Genomic DNA, 25,648 nt, shown 5'->3' with positions numbered 1-25,648 from the left:
ATAGCTTCCTGAGGGCATTCCTCTGTGCACTCTCGCATGATCTCTTCAATGGGCTTTTGTCTTCGTGACAGGAAATCTGCATCCCTGTTGGCTGTTCCGGGTCTGTACTTTAATGTGAATCTATAATCCGCCAGCTCTGCCACCCAGCGATGTCCTGCTGCGTTGAGTTTAGCTGACCTTGTGACATAAGTCAAGGGATTATTGTCACTATATACAACAAAGTCAGGTGCATGGAACAGATAGTCACGAAAACGTTCCGTGATGGCCCATTTTAGTGCCAAGAATTCTAATTTGCCAGAATGTAGCTTGTAATTCTTTTCTGCCGGTGACAGTGTCCGTGAGCCATAGGCAATGACCCTAAGAACACCCTCTTGACGCTGGTACAAAACTGCACCTAAGCCCTCTTCTGAGGCATCCACGTGAAGAACAAAGGGTTTCTCCAGGTCTGGATATGCCATCACTGGTGGATTTGTCAGCTGGTCTACCATTCTGTTCAGTATGTCTTGGTGAATTATTGTCCACTGGACAGGATAGGACGGTGGCAACTGAGCAGACTTACTGCTTACATTCCTTCTCTTTTGGCTTTGCGTCTGTTCAGACTTGGGCTTTGCTAACAGTTCGTAAAGAGGCTTGGCTATCCTGGAGAAGTCTGGTATATAGGATCTATAGTAACTGAGGAAACCCATCAGCTTTCTCACCTCTCGCACAGTGGTTGGTGTCTCATGTTTCAGTGCTTGAACTGCTTCCCCCTCTTTGGGATTCATCTTGTATCCCTCTGCAGAGATTACTCGACCCACATAACAGACCTCACTTTTGAAAAAGTCACATTTCTTTGGCCTCAGTTTTATACCACTCTCTCTTTGCCGCTGAAGTACCTGTCTCACGTTTTGGATGTGTTGTTCAAAGCTGGAGCTAAACACTAACACATCATCTAAATAAGGGACACACACCTCATCTCTCAGATCTCCCAGGCATCCCTCCATGTAGCGCTGAAAAGCTGCAGGCGCATTAGTGAGTCCAAACGGAATCCTCACCCATTCATACAGTCCCCATGGTGTTATAAATGCGGTGCAGGGTCTGCTTTTCTCACTTATGAAGCCCTGGTGGTAAGCCTTGCCCTGGTCCAACACTGTGAACCAGGAGTTGCCCCCCAGGTTTTCCAGGATCTCCTGTATTCTCGGGATTGGATGACGATCCGGCTGTGTTTTCCCATTCAACAGTCTGTAGTCTATGCACAGGCGTAGACCTCCATCTTTCTTCCTGACACATACCACTGGTGAAGAATATGACGAACAAGACTTCTGGATCCAGCCTCGACTGAGTAAGTCCTGTATGTGAGTTTTCACTTCTTGGTAGAGGTGTCTAGGAATTGCATTGTATGTTCTCTGCACCGGCACATTATCTTTTAATTGTATGTCCATTTGCAAATCTTTGATACACCCTGTGTCCCAATCATCCTTTGCAAAAACATCACATTCCTCTCTGAGCATTTGTTGTACCTGTTGCCGTTGGTCATCTGACAGGTGGCTCAGGTCTACAGGTGGATCCCAGGGCTCAGCTTGTGGTATCTGGCTGGGTTGCTGTGCAAATGAGGTGACACTACTGCTATCTCGTGCCTCAGGTCTCTGATCAATCGTAGACATCGTCTGTGACGGGTAAATGGCACCAACACTGTGCAGCCATCCAAGTGTTGTGCGACTACTCAGTATAATGTCATTGTCAGTCAGGTTTTCAACAGTAACATCTATTTTACTGTTATCTTCTGAAGGGAGCTGGATTAACTGCTCTCTAATGACTAAACCTGTTGGCCATGGTGTCTCATGGTTCGGCTCCAACACTACATGTGACGAACTAAACACTCTCTTATTTAGCCGGCCACATGGCACTGCTACCACTTTGTTTTTTGGGATTGTCAATGGTTGTCGGCCTACTCTGGCTATGTGGGGTTGGTTCTCAAGCTTTTGTTTTCTTAAAACAGACAAGACAGCTCTCGCCGTTTTGCGCCCTACCTCCAGAGCTGAGCACAGCTTTTCCACCATGTGACCAGAAGGAGTACAGTCTCCACAGGTGTCGTTTGTCAATGCTAGTTCTTCAATCACATTAAAGCCAATGATGGGGCGTTCAATGTCACTGCTGGCAACCAGGATTGGGACTACAACAGGTTTGTCACTCATCCCAGCCACAGCATTCTTAGACAAGGTGAATTCAACTTCCATCCATCCATCATAAGGAATATCCGTTCCGTTCGCAGCTGAAAGCTCCAATGCTCCCTCCTCAAGCAGCTCCTCCACTGGTCTCACCTTGACATCTGGTAGGTATGTTCTTTTCCAGTTAGTTCCCACTATTGATACTTGTGAACCAGTGTCCCACAGTATTGAAGTGTCAACTCCCCCTAGGGAGGCTCGAACCAGGCATCTTTTCCCTACTAGTTTGGCTGTTTGTCGTTGTTTACCAGTGAGTGGTGCTCTTAAGCTGAACAGCTCCACGTTTTCGGCAGGATGAGAGTGAATTTCAATTTTGCTTGTATTGGCTGAGGTATTTCTCATTCTACAACCTGATGCCCAGTGTTCTGCGCTGCCACACCTATAACAGTGATTACATCTTCCATCCGGATTTGACAATTGACACTGCTGGCACTGTTTTCTGTTTACAGTCTTTGGTTGTGGTCGATATTTTCGGTTTGGTTGTTCACTCACTCTCATTGGTTGGGGCTTAGAGGCCTGGTGAAGACTAGCAATTTGAGTGGTGAGGTCCTGAATAGCTTCACATATAGCTTTATTACCTTGGTCAACCTTTTCCATCAGTGTATCACGTTTGTTTGTCTCACAGTGTTTATTCTTATTGTTTGGTTTGTGAATGTAGCTTTCCTTTCCACATTCTTCGCTTTCCTCACCAACCGCTGCTATTTTTATTGTCTTTGTTTTTGATGTAGTTGACAACTTATTCTTTCTTTCCATTTCCAGAGTGTATGCAGCTGTCATTTTCTCCAAAAGAACTTCATCTTTAACTTTTGAATCCTGTAAGTATGGCTTTATGTCTGCACGGATGGCATCATCATGGAGGCCAGTGAGTATTGTTTGGAGAAACTGATTTTGGATTAGCTCAGTACTGTACTTCAAACCAGATTTAGCTCTTTCTGAAGCAAAGACAATTTGTTGTCTCAGATCCATTGCTCGCACTAGAAACTGAATGGGTGTTTCTTTTGAATCTTGAACAGCACGCGTAAGAGAGTGGTACAAGTCTGTAGCATCCCTCTCAATGTAATGAGTCCGTAATATCTGTCTGAGCGCTTGCAATGACAGATCAACTCTACTTTCAAGATAACTTTTCAGTTGTGTTCCTGGAGCTATAGCTTGAATGACAGCTTCTACGACTTCTCCCTCATCATATCCTTTTTTTAGTGCTCTTTGGATTTGTCTTTCTAAACCAGTGTATGCTAATTTATCCTTTTGATTTGGTTCTCCAATTTGTCCAATTATTTTTAATTCTCTTCTGTACAGTGGATGGACAAAAGAAACATTTTGAGAAGCTGCTCCTGTTGCATTTGGGCCAGAAACATTTTCTCCTTGTTCATTTGGACTGTCGGGTGCAATAACATTTTTGACCACCGGGCGGCGCTCTTCCGCGATTTGTTGCGGCTCGAATACTGTATTAGCGTCCCAGATAGCATGTAGTAATCGGCCCGAGCTCGGCTGCCCCGCGGCGCCTGCGGCTCTGACTCGGCATCGGCGTGTGTTTACCGGGCCGATTCTGGCCCGCAGCTCGCTCTGGCACATGCAGTTTTGTTACGGCTGTAAAGCACTGGCCCGATTGCTGTTCATTGTAACTGGCCCGATTCTGGCTATAGAGATCTGGGCCACTTCTGTCAATGACTCGGCTTATGTTCAATCACTGATGGTTACATAATGAAGCAATAATTAACATAAAATTGTTTTAAAATTTACTTAATTTCCTGACAGGATCTAATAATGTGTTAGCTACTCATTTAATGTCATGAATTTGTACAAATCAAAATATCTAAGGTAAAACTTAATCAAAATGATAATAACAGTGATCGTTTTGCACAGAAGGATCAAATCTATTTAGTTGTAATAAAGCATGCAGGTCATTCTTTACGGTGTAATGCTTTTTCAACGTGCTAAATTATGCACGTGATCTCAGGTGACTCGTTCATCGTCACTTACAGTAGTGGGAGGGGTCTCAACTGTGGCGATTGTGGTTGTGTTTGGACGAAAACAAAACAATGGATTAAATACCACAAAATACGAATATGGTAAGAAAAAATTTGAAAACATTGATGCGCTTTTATTTCCAAGTATTCTATGAAGCAGACACGCTGAAAAGGACTAATGTTACAGACGTTAACAGCACGCGTGGGACTGCAGCTAACCCCATAACTGTTGCAGCTGCTAGCACGACTTTCTTGCATGGGAATTCGATGACCACGACCTAAATCAACCTAAAAAGTAATAGCAGTGCTCATTAATTAAAAAAGTTCTTTTAAAATTTGTTTTGAAAATTGTTACGATGGGCCATATGCAGATAAAACGGTTGCCATTCAGCGATTTGTTGTTGTTGTTGTTTTCTCTCAATGACGGCTTTAAAACGAACTCGGTAAGTGCCATATTATATTCTAACAGCTTGTGTTATTACCCATTTATTTAATATAAATATTTATTCAAGTTATAGGCCTACAGCATTTAGCTGAGCTTCGGCAAATTCAAATCTTGCGTAACAATGACGCATTTCCGTAGCCGTAGCTGATTGGATGACGGTCATTGAATGGACAATAAAAGGTGATGCTAAGAGATTCGGTTTCACAACAGTTTGACAACATTTCGACGTTGGATTTCAATCGCAAAGGTAAGGTTTTTGCTACTTGATATGCTGTTGATACGGACTTGCTATTTTAAAACATTGTGAATGCTAAATTTAGTTTAGTTTAGGTCAAGTATATATTATTTTAAGAAACCATGCTGAACAAATTATTTGAAGTAATAAAATAGTCCATATACTATATGGCTCTGTTAACAACACTAGTAAAAGCCGTGAATGTTGTATTTCTGAGCTAACTTAAAGGAAATACGGTAGAGTGTTGACACTATGCTGAGTTTGAGTCTGTTCGTAGATTTTATGACTACCCAATTGATTCTTGCAGGCTTGGAGCTTATCTCGTATCTGATCTTTCTAAAGAATTTAGATGTGCCAAAATTGATGAGACGCTTAAAAAATATGTCATACTTCCTTTTCAAACCAAGTTTGCCTGTCTACCTTTACTGCATTTAAATTGACAACAACAGCAGTTCAACTGTGTGTTGGTCTTAGGTTTTTTAATGTAGCATAGATATATTTAAACATAATTCACCAAAATCTCACATTCAGGTACAGGCTTGTGGAGTGTAACATAACAGTATTTTTGAAAATAGAAGGATTATTGTGCAATAATAAGCGGAATGACAGCTCAACTTGACTTGATTATTATTGTGTAAATTATTGTGTAATGTGAATAAAAATTGTGTAAAAATGTGTAAAATGCAACAAATTGCTCTTTTTTTTGTTTTGTTTTTTGAAGATTTTTTGGGAAAATGTTCCATATTGTGGAGTTCATCGAGTCATCTGAAGTGGAAGTTGTGCCATCTTCATGGGTGCAGAATGGTACCTGTGCTTGGCCGACTTACAAATCTGTGGCTAAGATCCAGAAGGCTGTAACACTCCATGAATCTCCTAATCGTACTTGGTCTGCCTTCAGGGTGCGAATTATTCACACCACAGGTACTAACATATTAAGAAAACTGTGACAATATTTCATGATTGTTACATTTTTGGGGAGGTTAACCACCATGTATGTTTTATAGACACGTATCAGGAAGCTCGGCTCAAACTTCCGCAAGCAACTCTGATGTCTGATTTGCAGACAGAAGATGATGATGATGATCGTCCAGCATACACAAAAAGAAAGAACAGGTTTGTTTGTATTTTAAGCATGTTTTTTACCACAGGTGTTTTTCATATAAACGGTGTAGTTAACCCCAAAATGAAAAGTCTGTTAGCGACAACAGAATGAGGGAATAGATGATTGCAGAACTTTCATTTTGGGTTAACTGTCTTATATGTAAATTGTACATATATTGCATTGATACATTATAATCTGCAAGTTTTGCTACGGCACTATTTTAACGTTGTTGTTTTTTCCTCATGTACACGATCAGGGGAAATAAAAGAAACCACTCTAGTGAGGATGATGACGATAATTACTTTGCAAGCAAGAGACTGGAAAAAACTGTCAGAATAGAGGACCGTTCAGAAGTTTTTGCAGCACCTCAAATACCGTCACCACCACGGACTATGGCAGAACCTCTGAGAACTCCATCCAGACACACAGATGGTATTGCAAGTCCTACCACCTCTAGGAATAATTTACGTCTATGTACCAGTGCAGCTGGAGATGGAGACAGAACATGTTGCAGTTCATCATGTGTTTGTAAGTATGAACTTCATTTTAAAGGCCTAATTCAACAAGGGATTTAAGATTTAACTGACTACCTACCAAAACACTATACAAAAAATATACAAAAAACAAGCTTCAAGTGCATGTACGCTTATTTATGTTTTTTTTTTTTGCTGCCCTGCTGACTGAAGTTTTAAAAGCACAAGAGGTCATCAAGCAACAACTTGCCATCATTCTGAAGAATCAGCAGAAACAGAACAGTGCTCAGTCGCAGAGTGATGAACTTCCAGACATCACCACATTCAACCTTCCTTTGTCAGATTTACCTGATCTGGAAAGGCTTGAAAATCAAATAAAGGATCAGCCAGAACAAATGAAGAAGTTGGTAAGATGAAGTCCTTGAATTTTTCACACAATGTGTCTTGTCTTGTATGTATTATAATCACATTGATACTCCGTTACTGTTGTATATTTATTTTGCCTGTAATACCGTTTCATTTTTTTTTTTTCTTCAAAGGTAACCTATTTAGGAACAATTGGTGGGTTTTCCACTAAAGAAGCTGTGTGGCGTATCCTGGGAAAGCTTTTGGCGAACTCCTTTGCTAAAAGAATTAACTGGAGTGGTGCAAACCAAAAAGTGGCATTTCGTGCATTGGCCCTCAGGACTATTGTAGTCAGTAAGTTGATTTGATATACATTCCAGTACATATAGGCTGCTATACATCTGTCGTGTACGATTACTTTCATATAATTGTTAATGTATTGTTAGTGTATTTTTTGCTTGTTTTTTTTTTGTTGTTTTTTTTACCAATATCTGTTCTTTGTTGCGCAAAATTGTGTAACTGTATAACTAACTATTTGTGAATATTGTTTGCCATTTACAGATGCAGTGAGGACAAATGCCCATACCAAGAGCTCCACTGATAAAGAGGTGGAAAGGTATATAACAAGATGGCTACAACTTGCTCCTGACAGAGATGGAGGAAGGAAGGAAAGAGCGAAGGCTAACGTGTTTAATGTGTAAATTACTTTGATCAATTCTTTTCTTTTTTTTATATTTGTAATGACAGGTATAAAAATAGGTGTTTAAGTATTTCTTTCTTTTTTCTTTTTCTTTTTTTTTGCACTATTTTATTTATATGCGTGTTTTTTTAATTAGTATTATTGTGGGTTTTTTTTTTAGATTACATTTTCTTGACAAATAGGTGTTTAAAGATAGTTCTTGATACCATTTTAGTTTACCATTACCATATAACACATATACCTTTTTTTATTTTTTCAATATAATCTAGTTTAAGTATTTATTTATTTACAATAGGTGTTTTAAGATGTTTCTTCATACTTGTATAATTTTAAATATATATATCCATTTTTTATTTTTTTATTTAAAATGTGTGCCTTTTTACAAAACTTTTGTATTCAAGTTTCTTTGAACTTATACTTGTGCACTTTAATATTTTTTTTTGGTTGTGTTTAAAGTTGTTTCTTGATAAATGTGCAATTTTCTAAATAAATATAGTTTCTTCATATTTCTGTCCTTTGTTTTTATATCATTTGCAACAATATTCGGATTAAAAATATGTTTTAAGTTATGTTTTCATTTTCTTCAAAAGTTTTATTATAGCCTAAATGTTTTGTATCACATTATCCATTTGCTGTCATATCAACACAAAAGTGGTATAAAGGTTATTCAATTAACATTAATAAAGGTAGACATTTCATAATAACATGGCAAGAATTAATCGGGCCAGCTTTGGCGGGCAGTACGCATTAGTGACGGCCCGATTCCGGCTTGATTGTGGCAGCGTCGGCAAGTTAACGGCTGCCGCATCTGGCCCGATTGATTCGGGCCGGAATCGGGCAGTGAGTAAACATGCATACGGCCCGAGTGCGGCAGACGGAAGCGGGCCGACGGGTAAGTCTCCGGCAGTCGAGAATCAAACCGGAACTGGCCCGAGTGTATTTTGCTATCTGGGGTCACTTTTCCTTTTAATTTCCTCGATTTTGTCATTTACTTGCAGCAATAGAGACATTCCTTCATCCTCTTGTGAAATAACATCCTCCCCTTCCAAATACTGGAGGATATTTCTCCTTAGCTTACGAGGTAACTGTTAGGTCTTTTTCACTTGTTTCCACTGTTAGACTGAGTGCCCAGCATACATCGTTCAAATCTGATGCTGTCAGTGTCAGTAACTTCTCTTCTATCTCAGCTACAAGCGTTTCCCACTCAGACGACATCTGTTGCACTTTTGACATGATAGAAAGTTTTTACCTTCACTGTTTCGTCTGGAGCACTGCAGTTTTTGAGGATGTTGAATCACTCGTGGCTCATCTTGCTTGCTTCGTGATTAACTCCAACTGGGTGGAAACACCAAGTTTATGTTGCACCCTTAAAACAGACTCCGTCTTCTCTTTTGCAACTTTATTTAGCCAGTTCTGTTGGAATTATTTTTTTACACAAAGCAACACAAAATCTTCATGCATCAGTGATATTTTAGACGATCACTTCACTCGTTTCTGTTTTCTCTCCCTTCTCCGCGTGCGCTGGCCGATGACATCATCATAACTGAACTTTCACCTCTCAGTAACATATACCCGAATAATATCCAGAATATTTATCAAATGAAATTACAATGAAATTATAATACTTTCCCTTACAGAATTCTAAACATATACCCATTATGAAATTATAAAATTATAAAACAAAACTTCTATACTTCTAGGTCGCAACACCGACAAATTTATGACAAAATAATCAAAGAACACTGCACTATTTCAATGTTAATTACATATCAATAATATTTATTTTATAGCTTGTGCCAATGTGAATTACAATTAACCTCGACATCTCTCAAGGTTAAAACCACTGCATAGCTATTAGTTTAAGTAATAGTTTGTAACACAGTTCATTGTTATGGGAAGAAGGAGGCGGGAACCGGCGAACGTCTAAACGCTTCATCATAAAATAAACAAACACCAAAATAAAGTAACACACATAATAAAACAAACAAAACATAACGTAAAAGTCCAGGCACTGTCATCGCTACTTTTATGCTTCCGAAGCTCCTCCGTGAGAGATAAGAGACCGGTCTGGAACTCAGCTGGCGCTCATTATCAATCACACCACCGGCCACTCGTCCTGCTTGCCACATAGTTATCATTAAATATTATGTCAAAATTATAAATGTCAACATTTAAAGATAAATTCTCTTTCAATTAGTTTTATATAATTCAAGTTTTCTTAGTGTCTTCTTCATGCTTATCACGCTTCTTTAATCTTCTTGGGAAAAGCGTTGAGATCTTGGGCAAAGCAAGTGCTCGTCTGGTTTCTGAATGTTCCACAGACTCCTGGATGGACCGCAAAGACCCGAATCCTGAGCTGTGAGATGAGACTTTAGAGCGTAATGAGCTATAAACCGAATCACTGTCTGCTCCTGATCGGGATCTGAAGGAACTGTAAGCAGAACTTCCCACAGATCTTGTGTCTGACCGCTCATCTCCACTCACTGGAGGGAAGAAATTAAATTATAAGAAGGCATGAAACTGTTATAGAACATAATTCTGACATTTAACACTTTCAGTGTATTCTTAAAGATATTGTAGCCTATTGGTAATCATTACCAGCTGCCCTTTAAAACATTAAACAAATACTTTATTAATCAGTAAAGTTTTATCCCGGTTTTATCTATGAAATATCTTTATTACATATTAGATAAGTCTATTTATTGTATATAAAGTTTATAAAAGTTGACCATAAAGATTTATTCTGAAACTTTCAAAAGGAGGTAATAAGTATTATATGTGCTTTTTATTTTATTTCATATCAGGTTTGCATTTATTGCCATAAATTAAAATATCAGCATTGCCATTTGTGTAAAAACTGACCAAATGAAAGATGTAGAAAGTGTCCAAATTTTATGATGGGGAAAAACGTGGTAACAAATTTATGACAATCTACATTAAAATATAACATGTTCACGACAAAACAGTTGGGATTCATGGAAAACATGGGTTCCAGTGCTTAAACAAATGTTACAGGGAGAGCAAAGTCTACTGAAAGTACCAAATAAAACAAAAGACACTCACTGTTTGGTGGTAGCCATTCTTTGCTGTCATATCGTTTTATGCCCACTGACTCATAACTTGTGTTTGATGAATCTCTGGATCGTGATGAACTGAAAGCTGAGTCTGCTCCTGATCGTGATCTGAATGAACCATGAGCAGAACTTCCCAGAGAGCATGAATCATATCCATCATCTCCACTCACTGTAATGATGAAAGCAGAGAGCAGATCAGTAGAAGAACATTTACAGTAATGTGTTTCACAGACACTTTTATCCAAAGCAGTGGCGGCTGGTCAATAGAGGGCGCTGGGGCACTGCCCCATCAACATTCCAGAAATATACATGTATACAAAAATGATATAAAAGTGAAATAAAAATAAAATAGTTTACTCATACGACGTGCCGGCTGTTAGTAAGAGCCTCAGCATTTAATAAAAACTGGCTTTGATGGGTTAACTATTTTATATGTTCTTCAATATGTTTCATGCGGTTTCAGGCGTGAGGGACGCCGGACAAATGGATGTCTATCTGAGTTCAAAAATCTACGGGCAGCATGTGACCTGAAGCTGGTCTCTAATTGGTTTCTTAAAGATCCTCCTCCGGACGCAGGTCGCTGCGTCCCTGGCGAATCAGAATTGGATGCGTGTTATTTTATCATATCTGATTGGTTCTCGTCACCTGTCATTCAACTTTCCGTTCTTGGCCACTAAAGCGAAAGTGCGCGGGCGACACAGTCACTCCGACGCCGCCAAAACCTTGTTAGGATGATCACTTTAGTAGAGATGGCAGCAGTTAAACTTAATATTTAATAATTAATATTAAGTATTAACATAATATTTAATAGTTAATATTTTTCCAAATTCTTTCACAAGGCATTCGTTGGGAAAAAAAATAGGATAAAGGATTCCCAAACCGGACCAACGCAATTTACAAATCCAGCAGCAGCCAGTGACAGAGGATGAAGCTGCACTCGGAGCTTCACACGCTTGTTATGAGAAACGGAGGTGGCTGGATGTGTTGTTAGCAAAATGTATGTTCAAGTAGTCAACATGCTAGTCTGTTGTTGCTGTTTTCTTTTGTTTTTCCTTTCCTCATTCAATTATATGTGGGAAATTAATGTGTAAAAAGATAAAAGTGAAGACACTGTTTTCTCTTTAATGCCTTGACTTATGTCAACTCTAAATGGGTCAGAACAAGCAGAGTTACCAAGTCTGCTTATAATACACAACTCTGAGCTTCTTTAAACAAAGAAATTGCAGTAAAAAATGTGCTGTAGCGTAATTCCTCCTCCCACTTCCGACCCACTTATTCCAACTGGAAAATGCAGGATTGCCTACAGTTATTTTTACAGCTCACATCAAGAGTGATCACACCTCATGTCATTCCTCCATCCGATTCCAAACTCCTTGATGATTTGAATGACAGGTTAATTTTTAACCAGTTTGAATGGTTAATTTTACTATTTACTATTGTTCACTGTTGCTCTTGGAGAAGACAGCACTGTGGAAACAAATGTGAAGAACAGATGCCGGGACTTCCTTCTGGAAGCAGCAAAGCAGGTTCAGAATAGACTCCAGCAAAATCCATGGCATCATTCAGCACATCAGTGACTCTCAGAACAAACCACAGTTAGCCACAGTATCCATGCTGAAAATGTCCACTGGTGATCTTGGAGTCCTGGATGCATAACATCAGGAAATCAACTTCCAGAGGTGGAAAACAAGGCAGAACAGTTCTGAACAACAGGGACAGCGGTGGGGAGCAGTGTTTTAAAGATCTGGCCCTGCTTGTGCTGTCCCTTCTCTCAATGTTGATGTCGAAAGGCTTTGTTGCAATTTGATGAAATCACTTCTGTTTTTGCTTTTCAAACTCATAGTGGTTTCAGTTATTGGTCATAAATAACTTTGATGATAATAAATAACATAATATTGGGCCTGTTTTGGGGCTTATTTTGAAGCTGCAGTTGCTTATTTGTCCTGTGAGAGTTGTCAACACTGGTCAGGAGGATTCACTTCACTGCAGAGCTTTGGTTCACACACAATCAGAACATTATATGATCACAATATTCAAGTTAATTTATTTTGATCCTGCAGCTCTTGGTTTGTCCTGGTTTCTGAATGAAGCTAAACAGGGTTAAACCTAGTCAGTATCAGGATAGGAGACCATCTGAGAGAAATGAAGACTGTAAGAGTGAGTGTTAGAGCTCAACCTGAGGTCTGTGTGATGGACACTTTTAAACTATTTATTACTACATCTATAAAAAAAAAAAGCTCTAGGACAATGGGGAGGAAACACATTTGAGACTGTGTAGATGATATTCACTCACTAGTCTGTGATCCAAAATCCTTTCTCCATTTGTCCAGACGCTCTTCTGCTTTCTTTCTACCATCCACCTCCTGTAAAATCTTTCTGTCTATTTCAAAATGGCAGGCGTTGTTTTGTGCCACTGTCTCCTCAATCTTCTCCAGCAGCTCCTTGATCTGAGTGTCGTCACTCCTGTTGTGATTGTTGAGAACATGATACCTGTTCCCACATTTGTCCAGCAGCCGCTGGAGATCCTGCCCTTCACTCTCAATGTGCTGCTCTATAGATGTGTCTGACAGAGAGTCTCCATAAGTGAACAGCACTATAGTGTGACTCCAGACTCTCTCACTGAGAAGATCCAGATGCCCCTGCAATGCTTTTCTCTCAGTCTCTTTAAATCCAGTGTCTACAGGTATGATCAGTAGTACAGCGTGTGGTCCTGGAGGACACAGAGACACACTGAGCACAAACTCCTGTTTCAGTATCTCAGGACTCGCCTCTACAGTGTAATTCCTCCACCATCCTGGAGCTTCAATGACAGTGATGTGTCTGTCTGCTACTTCTCCATGTCTCCTCACACACTGAGCAGATGTCTTCAAGTCAAACTCCTCTCGGCCCAGGATGGTGTTTCCTGTTGAACTCTTACCAGTATTTCTATAACCCATCAACACAATCCTCAGCTCTGAGAGATGACGGGCATCACCTACAACAAATAGAGAATAAAACACACTTCTTAAGATGGTAGCTTCAGAATAATGTTTTCAGAAAGTACATTCTCAAAAAATGATTAAATTGGCCCTCTAAACCAATAAATGAATCTCTTGTGTGTGTGTTCACACCTGGGAAAGTGTTATCAATGCACTGGTGGCTATTAACACCAGCAAATACACGACTGTATTACATTCAGTGTTGGGCAAGTTACTGAAAATTAGTAATCAGTTACAGTTACTAGTTACTTCTTTTAAAAGTAATTGAATTATTTTACCAATTACTGTATATCAAAAGTAATTAGTTACTAGGGAAAGTAACTTTTACGTTACTTGTATGTCTGCTTTTTAAATGTAAATATAAACAGTACCAAATAGTCAAACACAATAAACATAATTTTTAGTCTTATTTATTGTAATAAACACCCTGAACTATTTTAATGGCTACAACAATGTGTATAGGTCTAATAGGGAGGATAAAAAAAACACGGGCCGGGCTAGGGACTAGATTTGAGCTTCTTGTCTGCAAGCGTTCATTTTTCACAAAAGAGAGTAACGCGAGTAATGAACTCATTTAAATTTCAGTAATTGTAATTGTGTTACTTGATGAAATAAAATATTTAGTTACATGCGCGTTACTGCTAAAAGTAGTGGAATTACAGTAACACGTTACTCCCAACACTGATTACAATTTACATTCATTTAGATGGAAAGAAAGCCAAAAAAGTGACTTATCATTTTTTTAATTGGCTTTATGAAAAAAAACTAAGCCTAAAGTGGCATAAACAGATCCAGAATCTGATCTGTATTGGCAGAATAAAATGTGTTTCACAAAAACTGTAAAGATGTAGACATTTTTTCTTTCATAACAACAGCTTCCATCACAATTGCAAATTTTACTGATGTCCATTTTACGTGCCATATTTTTGCTTTAGTTGGAGCTCCAAATAATATTTTTCCATCAGCAGTCTAGTAGTTTTTACTTGTCATGTACTTTCAAAGTGTGTTTGACGGGACTCACTTCCTGCTGCTTCAGAACAGAGACAATCATGAGGCGTGTGTATCGGTGTAAAGCTCATGTTTAAGGTTATTCAAGACAAGCTCTCTGCAGTAGTGTTTGTTTGCTTGATTGTTGTTGTTTGTTTGTATTGTTCTCTATGGATAACGTGATTTCACCTTTCAAAAGCACACCCTATGAAGAATGGCATTGGTTTTTTATTGTTTTGTTTTTTTAAATATGATATTTATTGTAGTATTTTCAGGTTTCCAGACAAATAAACAGTACAATCACAGGACAGGACCGAACACACTGAACACACAAAAGGGGAAAAACTCCTTCAGTTAGATTGAGGTTTGCAGTTAACCACAACACAAGCACAGGCAAGGGAGGTCAGACATATTTCAGTCCAGTCTGACATTATGGACAAGGTGAGATTGTACAAATGGATTAAATGAGATATAAAATATGTAAACAACTAAGTAAATAATAATAAGATACTGCATACTACGCATAGGCAATTTTACAATGAAAACACTGGCGAAATGTAAGGATAGTGACAATTACAATAAATCATCACTGTCGATGAATTTGACTAATAGTTAAGGAGTCCAAAAAGTTTCTAATCTACCTAAATCAAAAGCTAGAAATAATAATAAAAAATCTAATTAATTAATTAATTAATTAATATTTTTTTTGGCAATAATCATGCCATACTGTATAGGCAATCACGATGCATGAGAACTGGATTGTTTAATAAATGAAAGCGCTTATTTCCTTCAGTAACAGCTTTAGGAGCCGTCACTGTGAGCTGCTCTGAACTCTATTGGGAATGCCTCGACAAATAGAGATGAAAACAAGTTTCTTGTTATTATTGCTGTGACATTTTTACGATTTACTTAATATACTCAGTGTGTGTATCTGCACTATAAAGCATGTGTACTCACTCATCTGTGATCTGATGTTTTCTCTCTGTTTTTTCATCCTCTTCATTCGTTTTTTTGCTCTCTCTTCGTCTGCTCTTCTTCTCTCTTTCATCTCCTGTAAAATCTTTCTGTCTATTTCAAAATGGCAGGCGTTGTTTTGTGCCACTGTCTCCTCAATCTTCTCCAGCAGCTCCTTGATCTGAGTGTCGTCACTCCTGTTGTGATTGTTGAGAACATGATACCTGTTCCCACATTTGTCCAGCAGCCGCTGAAGATCCTGCCCTTCACTCTCAATGTGCTGCTCTATAGATGTGTCCAACAGAGAGTCTCCATGAGTGAACAGCACTATAGTGTGACTCCAGACTCTCTCACTGAGAAGATCCAGATGCTCATGTAATGCTTTTCTCACATAGTCTTTAAATTTACTGTCCACTGGTATGATCAGTAGTACAGCGTGTGGTCCTGGAGGACACAGAGACACACTGAGCACAATCTCCTGTTTCAGTATCTCAGTGCTGAACTCTACAGTGAAATCATTCCACCATCCTGGAGCTTCAATGACAGTGATGTGTCTGTCTGCTACTTCTCCATGTCTCCTCACACACTGAGCAGATCTCTTCAAGTCAAACTCCTCTCGGCCCAGGATGGTGTTTCCTGTTGAACTCTTACCAGCAGCTCTATAACCCATCAACACAATCCTCAGCTCTGAGAGATGACGGGCATCACCTACAACAAATAGAGAATAAAACACACTTATCCTGTTGTGTGTGTTTTCTGAACAGTTAACAAGAAAGCTGAACTAAAATATGCTACTCATAATAATACATTTACATTTAGCAGACGCTTTTATCCAAAGCGACTTACAGTGCACTTATTACAGGGACAATCCCCCTGGAGCAACGTGGAGTAAAATGCCTTGCTCAAGGACACACTGGTGGTGATCACTGGGGTCGAACCAGCAATCTTCTGTGTGTCAGTTCCATGGTTTAACCCACTGGACCACCATCTCACCACATAATAAAAATGCCACATGAATGGAATTAAGTTAATCATCTATGGTTAACTAAATTACAAGGAGAATGAAGCGCTGTGAATCGTTCTTTACACTTAAGTTTAAAACTGTTAAAAAAAAAAGCTCAATAAACTCCTGTAGACTATGAGTGTGTTGCTTCAAGCGCATCATTCTGCACACAAAAATGTGCATAAGTGCTTTGTGCCGCTCTGTATTGGAGCCTTTCATATTATAATACTTTTGCACAATGAAAGAATATTAATAGCATATCTTGTTCTGTCCTACCTATAATATGTTGTTGCTTCTTTAAAAATATGTGCTATACATTTAAAAGAAATGTCTTTTAATTTTATAGTATTTATATATTTTTCTCCTTGTTTATCAGTTTTTTGACATGACACATTTTAGCACAGAAGCCTATAACACTTTCTTGACTGTTGTGATGTCATAAGCTGTCATTAGATTACTGTGTGAATGTTTTATTTGTGGATGTCCCGATCAGGGTGCAGGGTGTGACATTTTGAAATAATTTTGCTTGGTTGCAGTTGTGAGTTAATACAAATGTAACTGGTTGTGTAAAATAGGCACATAATATCATAATATTGAAATATTGATTGATTTACCCCTGAATCGTATCGTAATCATATCACAGAACTTTTTGAGGTATTGGAAAATATCGTATCGCTGGCTATGAGAATCGATATCGTGATGAACCGTCCGATTTACACCCCTATCTAAAACCAAATCACTGAAACTTGTTGAGCCACGACACAAAGACTGTAGCTGTGCTTAAACCAAGTAAAATAAAACACTAAAGACTGATTGTTTGTAAATATCAATACATAGAGCGAAGCACTCATTAAAAAACAGGAAAATTAAAAATGTCAAACGACCGCCATTAGACCACTTGAGATGGATTGACCCTAAAATCTCTACATACTACAATAAGCCAGAGATAATGTACAGTCATTATCACACAATAATCCTGACCAGGACCCCAACATGACACTGAGTCTGAATGTTTGCAAAATAAATGATGTTCATGAAATGATAAGTGCGGTTTTTAAAGTTTTCTTGACCAACAAACACCAGAAACACCAGCAACATTTGCTGTTGGATTCATAATGTCAGGAAACATGACTGTCATTGTCACACTGACCCAACAAAACCCAAGAGCCCCTGGAAGCTGATGTTTGTTGGGTCAGATCTTAAGATTCTTTAAGTCTCTTAATAATGTCCATCCTTCACATGAAAACAGAGAGAAACACAGAATAGAAAAACACAGCCGTTTGCACTATGAAGTATGTGTACTCACTCATCTGTGATCTGATGTTTTCTCTCTGTTTTTTCATCCTCTTCATTCGTTCTCTTGCTCTCTCTTCCTCTGCTCTTCTTCTCTCTTCCACCTCCTGTAAAATCTTTCTGTCTATTTCAAAATGGCAGGCGTTGTTTTGTGCCACTGTCTCCTCAATCTTCTCCAGCAGCTCCTTGATCTGAGTGTCGTCACTCCTGTTGTGATTGTTGAGAACATGATACCTGTTCCCACATTTGTCCAGCAGCCGCTGGAGATCCTGCCCTTCACTCTCAATGTGCTGCTCTATAGATGTGTCTGACAGAGAGTCTCCATAAGTGAACAGCACTATAGTGTGACTCCAGACTCTCTCACTGAGAAGATCCAGATGCTCATGTAATGCTTTTCTCACAAAGTCTTTAAATTTACTGTCCACAGGTATGATCAGTAGTACAGCGTGTGGTCCTGGAGGACACAGAGACACACTGAGCACAATCTCCTGTTTCAGTATCTCAGGACTCTCCTCTACAGTGTAACTACTCCACCATCCTGGAGCTTCAATGACAGTGATGTGTCTGTCTGCTACTTCTCCATGTCTCCTCACACACTGAGCAGATGTCTTCAAGTCAAACTCCTCTCGGCCCAGGATGGTGTTTCCTGTTGAACTCTTACCAGTATTTCTATAACCCATCAACACAATCCTCAGCTCTGAGAGATGACGGGCATCACCTACAACAAATAGAGAATAAAACACACTTCTTAAGATGGTAGCTTCAGAATAATGTTTTCAGAAAGTACATTCTCAAAAAATGATTAAATTGGCCCTCTAAACCAATAAATGAATCTCTTGTGTGTGTTCACACCTGGGAAAGTGTTATCAATGCACTGGTGGCTATTAACACCAGCAAATACACGACTGTATTACATTCAGTGTTGGGCAAGTTACTGAAAATTAGTAATCAGTTACAGTTACTAGTTACTTCTTTTAAAAGTAATTGAATTATTTTACCAATTACTGTATATCAAAAGTAATTAGTTACTAGGGAAAGTAACTTTTACGTTACTTGTATGTCTGCTTTTTAAATGTAAATATAAACAGTACCAAATAGTCAAACACAATAAACATAATTTTTAGACTTATTTATTGTAATAAACACCCTGAACTATTTTAATGGCTACAACAATGTGTATAGGTCTAATAGGGAGGATAAAAAAAACACGGGCCGGGCTAGGGACTAGATTTGAGCTTCTTGTCTGCAAGCGTTCATTTTTCACAAAAGAGAGTAACGCGAGTAATGAACTCATTTAAATTTCAGTAATTGTAATTGCATTACTTGATGAAATAAAATATTTAGTTACATGCGCGTTACTGCTAAAAGTAGTGGAATTACAGTAACACGTTACTCCCAACACTGATTACAATTTACATTCATTTAGATGGAAAGAAAGCCAAAAAAGTGACTTATCATTTTTTTAATTGGCTTTATGAAAAAAAACTAAGCCTAAAGTGGCATAAACAGATCCAGAATCTGATCTGTATTGGCAGAATAAAATGTGTTTCACAAAAACTGTAAAGATGTAGACATTTTTTCTTTCATAACAACAGCTTCCATCACAATTGCAAATTTTACTGATGTCCATTTTACGTGCCATATTTTTGCTTTAGTTGGAGCTCCAAATAATATTTTTCCATCAGCAGTCTAGTAGTTTTTACTTGTCATGTACTTTCAAAGTGTGTTTGACGGGACTCACTTCCTGCTGCTTCAGAACAGAGACAATCATGAGGCGTGTGTATCGGTGTAAAGCTCATGTTTAAGGTTATTCAAGACAAGCTCTCTGCAGTAGTGTTTGTTTGTTTGATTGTTGTTGTTTGTTTGTATTGTTCTCTATGGATAACGTGATTTCACCTTTCAAAAGCACACCCTATGAAGAATGGCATTGTTTTTTTATTGTTTTTTTTTTAAATATGATATTTATTGTAGTATTTTCAGGTTTCCAGACAAATAAACAGTACAATCACAGGACAGGACCGAACACACTGAACACACAAAAGGGGAAAAACTCCTTCAGTTAGATTGAGGTTTGCAGTTAACCACAACACAAGCACAGGCAAGGGAGGTCAGACATATTTCAGTCCAGTCTGACATTATGGACAAGGTGAGATTGTACAAATGGATTAAATGAGATATAAAATATGTAAACAACTAAGTAAATAATAATAAGATACTGCATACTACGCATAGGCAATTTTACAATGAAAACACTGGCGAAATGTAAGGATAGTGACAATTACAATAATAAATCATCACTGTCGATGAATTTGACTAATAGTTAAGGAGTCCAAAAAGTTTCTAATCTACCTAAATCAAAAGCTAGAAATAATAATAAAAAATCTAATTAATTAATTAATTAATTAATATTTTTTTTGGCAATAATCATGCCATACTGTATAGGCAATCACGATGCATGAGAACTGGATTGTTTAATAAATGAAAGCGCTTATTTCCTTCAGTAACAGCTTTAGGAGCCGTCACTGTGAGCTGCTCTGAACTCTATTGGGAATGCCTCGACAAATAGAGATGAAAACAAGTTTCTTGTTATTATTGCTGTGACATTTTTACGATTTACTTAATATACTCAGTGTGTGTATCTGCACTATAAAGCATGTGTACTCACTCATCTGTGATCTGATGTCTCTCTGTTTTTTCATCCTCTTTATTCGTTTTTTTGCTCTCTCTTCGTCTGCTCTTCTTCTCTCTTTCATCTCCTGTAAAATCTTTCTGTCTATTTCAAAATGGCAGGCGTTGTTTTGTGCCACTGTCTCCTCAATCTTCTCCAGCAGCTCCTTGATCTGAGTGTCGTCACTCCTGTTGTGATTGTTGAGAACATGATACCTGTTCCCACATTTGTCCAGCAGCCGCTGGAGATCCTGCCCTTCACTCTCAATGTGCTGCTCTATAGATGTGTCCAACAGAGAGTCTCCATAAGTGAACAGCACTATAGTGTGACTCCAGACTCTCTCACTGAGAAGATCCAGATGCTCATGTAATGCTTTTCTCACATAATCTTTAAATTTACTGTCCACAGGTATGATCAGTAGTACAGCGTGTGGTCCTGGAGGACACAGAGACACACTGAGCACAATCTCCTGTTTCAGTATCTCAGGACTCGCCTCTACAGTGTAATTCCTCCACCATCCTGGAGCTTCAATGACAGTGATGTGTCTGTCTGCTACTTCTCCATGTCTCCTCACACACTGAGCAGATCTCTTCAAGTCAAACTCCTCTCGGCCCAGGATGGTGTTTCCTGTTGAACTCTTACCAGCTTCTCTAGAACCCATCAACACAATCCTCAGCTCTGAGAGATGTTGAGCGTCACCTGAAACAAATAGAGAATAAAAACACACTTATCCTGTTGTGTGTGTTTTCTGAACATTTAACAAGAAAGCTGAACTAAAATATGCTACTCATAATAATACAAATCCCACATGAAAGGAATTAAGTTAATCATCTATGGTTAACTAAATTAAAAGGAGAATGAAGCGCTATGAATCGTTCTTTACACTTAAGTTTAAAACTGTAAAAAAAAAAAGCTCAATAAACTCCTGTAGACTATGAGTGTGTTGCTTCAAGCGCATCATTCTGCACACAAAAATGTGCATAAGTGCTTTGTGCCGCTCTGTATTGGAGCCTTTCATATTATAATACTTCTGCACAATGAAAGAATATTAATAGCATATCTTGTTCTGTCCTACCTATAATATGTTGTTGCTTCTTTAAAAATATGTGCTATACATTTAAAAGAAATGTCTTTTAATTTTATAGTATTTGTATATTTTTCTCCTTGTTTATCAGTTTTTTGACATGACACATTTTAGCACAGAAGCCTATAACACTTTCTTGACTGTTGTGATGTCATAAGCTGTCATTAGATTACTGTGTGAATGTTTTATTTGTGGATGTCCCGATCAGGGTGCAGGGTGTGACATTTTGAAATAATTTTGCTTGGTTGCAGTTTTGAGTTAATACAAATGTAACTGGTTGTGTAAAATAGGCACCTAATATCATAATATTGAAATATTGATTGATTTACCCCTGAATCGTATCGTAATCATATCACAGAACTTTTTGAGGTATTGGAAAATATCGTATCGCTGGCTATGAGAATCGATATCGCGATGAACCGTCCGATTTACAGCCCTATCTAAAACCAAATCACTGAAACTTGTTGAGCCACAACACAAAGACTGTAGCTGTGCTTAAACCAAGTAAAATAAAACACTAAAGACTGATTGTTTGTTAATATCAATACATAGAGCGAAGCACTCATTAAAAAACAGGAAAATTAAAAATGTCAAACGACCGCCATTAGACCACTTGAGATGGATTGACTCTAAAATCTCTACATACTACAATAAGCCAGAGATAATGTACAGTCATTATCACACAATAATCCTGACCAGGACCACAGCATGACACTGAGTCTGAATGTTTGCAAAATAAATGATGTTCATGAAATGATAAGTGCAGTTTTTAAAGTATTCTTAACCAATAAACACCAGAAACACCAGCAACATTTGCTGTTGGATTCATAATGTCAGGAAACATGACTGTCATTGTCACACTGACCCAACAAAACCCAAGAGCCCCTGGAAGCTGATGTTTGTTGGGTGAGATCTTAAGATTCTTTAAGTCTCTTAATAATGTCCATCCTTCACATGAAAACAGAGAGAAACACAGAATAGAAAAACACAGCCGTTTGCACTATGAAGTATGTGTACTCACTCATCTGTGATCTGATGTTTTCTCTCTGTTTTTTCATCCTCTTCATTCGTTCTCTTGCTCTCTCTTCCTCTGCTCTTCTTCTCTCTTCCACCTCCTGTAAAATCTTTCTGTCTATTTCAAAATGGCAGGCATTGTTTTGTGCCACTGTCTCCTCAATCTTCTCCAGCAGCTCCTTGATCTGAGTGTCGTCACTCCTGTTGTGATTGTTGAGAACATGATACCTGTTCCCACATTTGTCCAGCAGCCGCTGAAGATCCTGCCCTTCACTCTCAATGTGCTGCTCTATAGATGTGTCTGACAGAGAGTCTCCACGAGTGAACAGCACTATAGTGTGACTCCAGACTCTCTCACTGAGAAGGTCCAGATGCTCATGTAATGCTTTTCTCACAACGTCTTTAAATTTACTGTCCACAGGTATGATCAGTAGTACAGCGTGTGGTCCTGGAGGACACAGAGACACACTGAGCACAATCTCCTGTTTCAGTATCTCAGGACTCTCCTCTACAGTGTAATTATTCCACCATCCTGGAGCTTCAATGACAGTGATGTGTCTGTCTGCTACTTCTCCATGTCTCCTCACACACTGAGCAGATGTCTTCAAGCCAAACTCCTCTCGGCCCAGGATGGTGTTTCCTGTTGAACTCTTACCAGTATTTCTATGACCCATCAACACAATCCTCAGCTCTGAGAGATGACGGGCATCACCTGAAACAAATAGAGAATAAAACACACTTATCCTGTTGTGTGTGTTTTCTGAACAGTTAACAAGAAAGCTGAACTAAAATATGCTACTCATAATAATACATTTATCAGACGCTTTTATCCAAAGCGACTTACAGTGCACTTATTACAGGGACAATCCCCCTGGAGCAACGTGGAGTAAAGTGCCTTGCTCAAGGACACACTGGTGGTGATCACTGGGGTCGAACCAGCAACCTTCTGTGTGTCAGTTCCATGGTTTAACCCACTGGACCACCATCTCACCACATAATAAAAATGCCACATGAATGGAATTAAGTTAATCATCTATGGTTAACTAAATTACAAGGAGAATGAAGCGCTGTGAATCGTTCTTTACACTTAAGTTTAAAACTGTTAAAAAAAAACTCAATAAACTCCTGTAGACTATGAGTGTGTTGCTTCAAGCACATCATTCTGCACACAAAAATGTGCATAAGTGCTTTGTGCTGCTCTGTATTGGAGCCTTTCATATTATAATACTTTTGCACAATGAAAGAATATTAATAGCATATCTTGTTCTGTCCTACCTATAATATGTTGTTGCTTCTTTAAAAATATGTGCTATACATTTAAAAGAAATGTCTTTTAATTTTATAGTATTTATATATTTTTCTCCTTGTTTATCAGTTTTTTGACATGACACATTTTAGCACAGAAGCCTATAACACTTTCTTGACTGTTGTGATGTCATAAGCTGTCATTAGATTACTGTGTGAATGTTTTATTTGTGGATGTCCCGATCAGGGTGCAGGGTGTGACATTTTGAAATAATTTTGCTTGGTTGCAGTTGTGAGTTAATACAAATTTAACTGGTTGTGTAAAATAGGCACATAATATCATAATATTGAAATATTGATTGATTTACCCCTGAATCGTATCGTAATCATATCACAGAACTTTTTGAGGTATTGGAAAATATCGTATCGCTGGCTATGAGAATCGATATCGTGATGAACCGTCCGATTTACACCCCTATCTAAAACCAAATCACTGAAACTTGTTGAGACACGACACAAAGACTGTAGCTGTGCTTAAACCAAGTAAAATAAAACACTAAAGACTGATTGTTTGTAAATATCAATACATAGAGCGAAGCACTCATTAAAAAACAGGAAAATTAAAAATGTCAAACGACCGCCATTAGACCACTTGAGATGGATTGACCCTAAAATCTCTACATACTACAATAAGCCAGAGATAATGTACAGTCATTATCACACAATAATCCTGACCAGGACCCCAACATGACACTGAGTCTGAATGTTTGCAAAATAAATGATGTTCATGAAATGATAAGTGCGGTTTTTAAAGTATTCTTAACCAATAAACACCAGAAACACCAGCAACATTTGCTGTTGGATTCATAATGTCAGGAAACATGACTGTCATTGTCACACTGACCCAACAAAACCCAAGAGCCCCTGGAAGCTGATGTTTGTTGGGTCAGATCTTAAGATTCTTTAAGTCTCTTAATAATGTCCATCCTTCACATGAAAACAGAGAGAAACACAGAATAGAAAAACACAGCCGTTTGTACTATGAAGTATGTGTACTCACTCATCTGTGATCTGATGTTTTCTCTCTGTTTTTTCATCCTCTTCATTCGTTTTTTTGCTCTCTCTTCCTCTGCTCTTCTTCTCTCTTCCACCTCCTGTAAAATCTTTCTGTCTATTTCAAAATGGCAGGCGTTGTTTTGTGCCACTGTCTCCTCAATCTTCTCCAGCAGCTCCTTGATCTGAGTGTCGTCACTCCTGTTGTGATTGTTGAGAACATGATACCTGTTCCCACATTTGTCCAGCAGCCGCTGAAGATCCTGCCCTTCACTCTCAATGTGCTGCTCTATAGATGTGTCTGACAGAGAGTCTCCATAAGTGAACAGCACTATAGTGTGACTCCAGACTCTCTCACTGAGAAGGTCCAGATGCTCATGTAATGCTTTTCTCACAAAGTCTTTAAATTTACTGTCCACAGGTATGATCAGTAGTACAGCGTGTGGTCCTGGAGGACACAGAGACACACTGAGCACAATCTCCTGTTTCAGTATCTCAGGACTCGCCTCTACAGTGTAATTATTCCACCATCCTGGAGCTTCAATGACAGTGATGTGTCTGTCTGCTACTTCTCCATGTCTCCTCACACACTGAGCAGATGTCTTCAAGCCAAACTCCTCTCGGCCCAGGATGGTGTTTCCTGTTGAACTCTTACCAGTATTTCTATGACCCATCAACACAATCCTCAGCTCTGAGAGATGACGGGCATCACCTGAAACAAATAGAGAATAAAACACACTTATCCTGTTGTGTGTGTTTTCTGAACAGTTAACAAGAAAGCTGAACTAAAATATGCTACTCATAATAATACATTTATCAGACGC

At 38.6% G+C, this 25,648-nt stretch overlaps 2 protein-coding genes across 2 annotated transcripts in view; one reads left to right on the top strand and one right to left on the bottom strand.

The window, feature by feature from the left end:
• The first annotated feature begins 6,531 nt into the window (after positions 1-6,531).
• On the top strand, positions 6,532-7,564 carry LOC307121658 (uncharacterized protein). Its single transcript, XM_079809332.1, has 3 exons — positions 6,532-6,833; positions 6,966-7,125; positions 7,333-7,564. Exons 1-3 carry the CDS (start codon positions 6,606-6,608, stop codon positions 7,470-7,472), a joined length of 528 nt encoding a protein of 175 aa, XP_079665458.1. The 5' UTR covers positions 6,532-6,605; the 3' UTR covers positions 7,473-7,564.
• A 1,293-nt stretch (positions 7,565-8,857) lies between these two features.
• Positions 8,858-25,648, bottom strand: part of LOC307121760 (uncharacterized protein) — a gene marked incomplete at its 5' end in the record, with an annotated part of 65,650 nt that continues 48,859 nt past the window's right edge. Inside the window, 8 exons of the mRNA XM_079809521.1 lie at positions 8,858-9,954; positions 10,535-10,714; positions 12,839-13,519; positions 15,468-16,172; positions 17,774-18,478; positions 20,426-21,127; positions 22,534-23,238; positions 24,832-25,536. Coding sequence (XP_079665647.1) covers positions 9,680-9,954; positions 10,535-10,714; positions 12,839-13,519; positions 15,468-16,172; positions 17,774-18,478; positions 20,426-21,127; positions 22,534-23,238; positions 24,832-25,536 — 4,658 coding nt within the window. The 3' untranslated portion in view covers positions 8,858-9,679. The remainder of the gene's footprint in view (positions 9,955-10,534; positions 10,715-12,838; positions 13,520-15,467; positions 16,173-17,773; positions 18,479-20,425; positions 21,128-22,533; positions 23,239-24,831; positions 25,537-25,648) is intronic.

This window comes from Gobio gobio (assembly GCF_949357685.1).
Source record: "Gobio gobio genome assembly, chromosome: 25".
Classification (NCBI taxonomy): domain Eukaryota; kingdom Metazoa; phylum Chordata; class Actinopteri; order Cypriniformes; family Gobionidae; genus Gobio; species Gobio gobio.
The sequence above is the reverse complement of the archived record's forward strand: the minus strand, read 5'-3'. Positions and strand labels throughout refer to the sequence as shown.

Excerpts from the sequence above, each read along its gene's own strand:
- LOC307121658 (XM_079809332.1), top strand. The coding sequence starts at position 6,606 with ATGTTTTTTTTTTTTGCTGCCCTGCTGACTGAAGTTTTAAAAGCACAA. Across the intron at positions 6,834-6,965 it reads CAGAACAAATGAAGAAGTTG|GTAACCTATTTAGGAACAAT; the intron begins GTAAGATGAAGT and ends TTTTCTTCAAAG. Across the intron at positions 7,126-7,332 it reads CCTCAGGACTATTGTAGTCA|ATGCAGTGAGGACAAATGCC; the intron begins GTAAGTTGATTT and ends TGCCATTTACAG.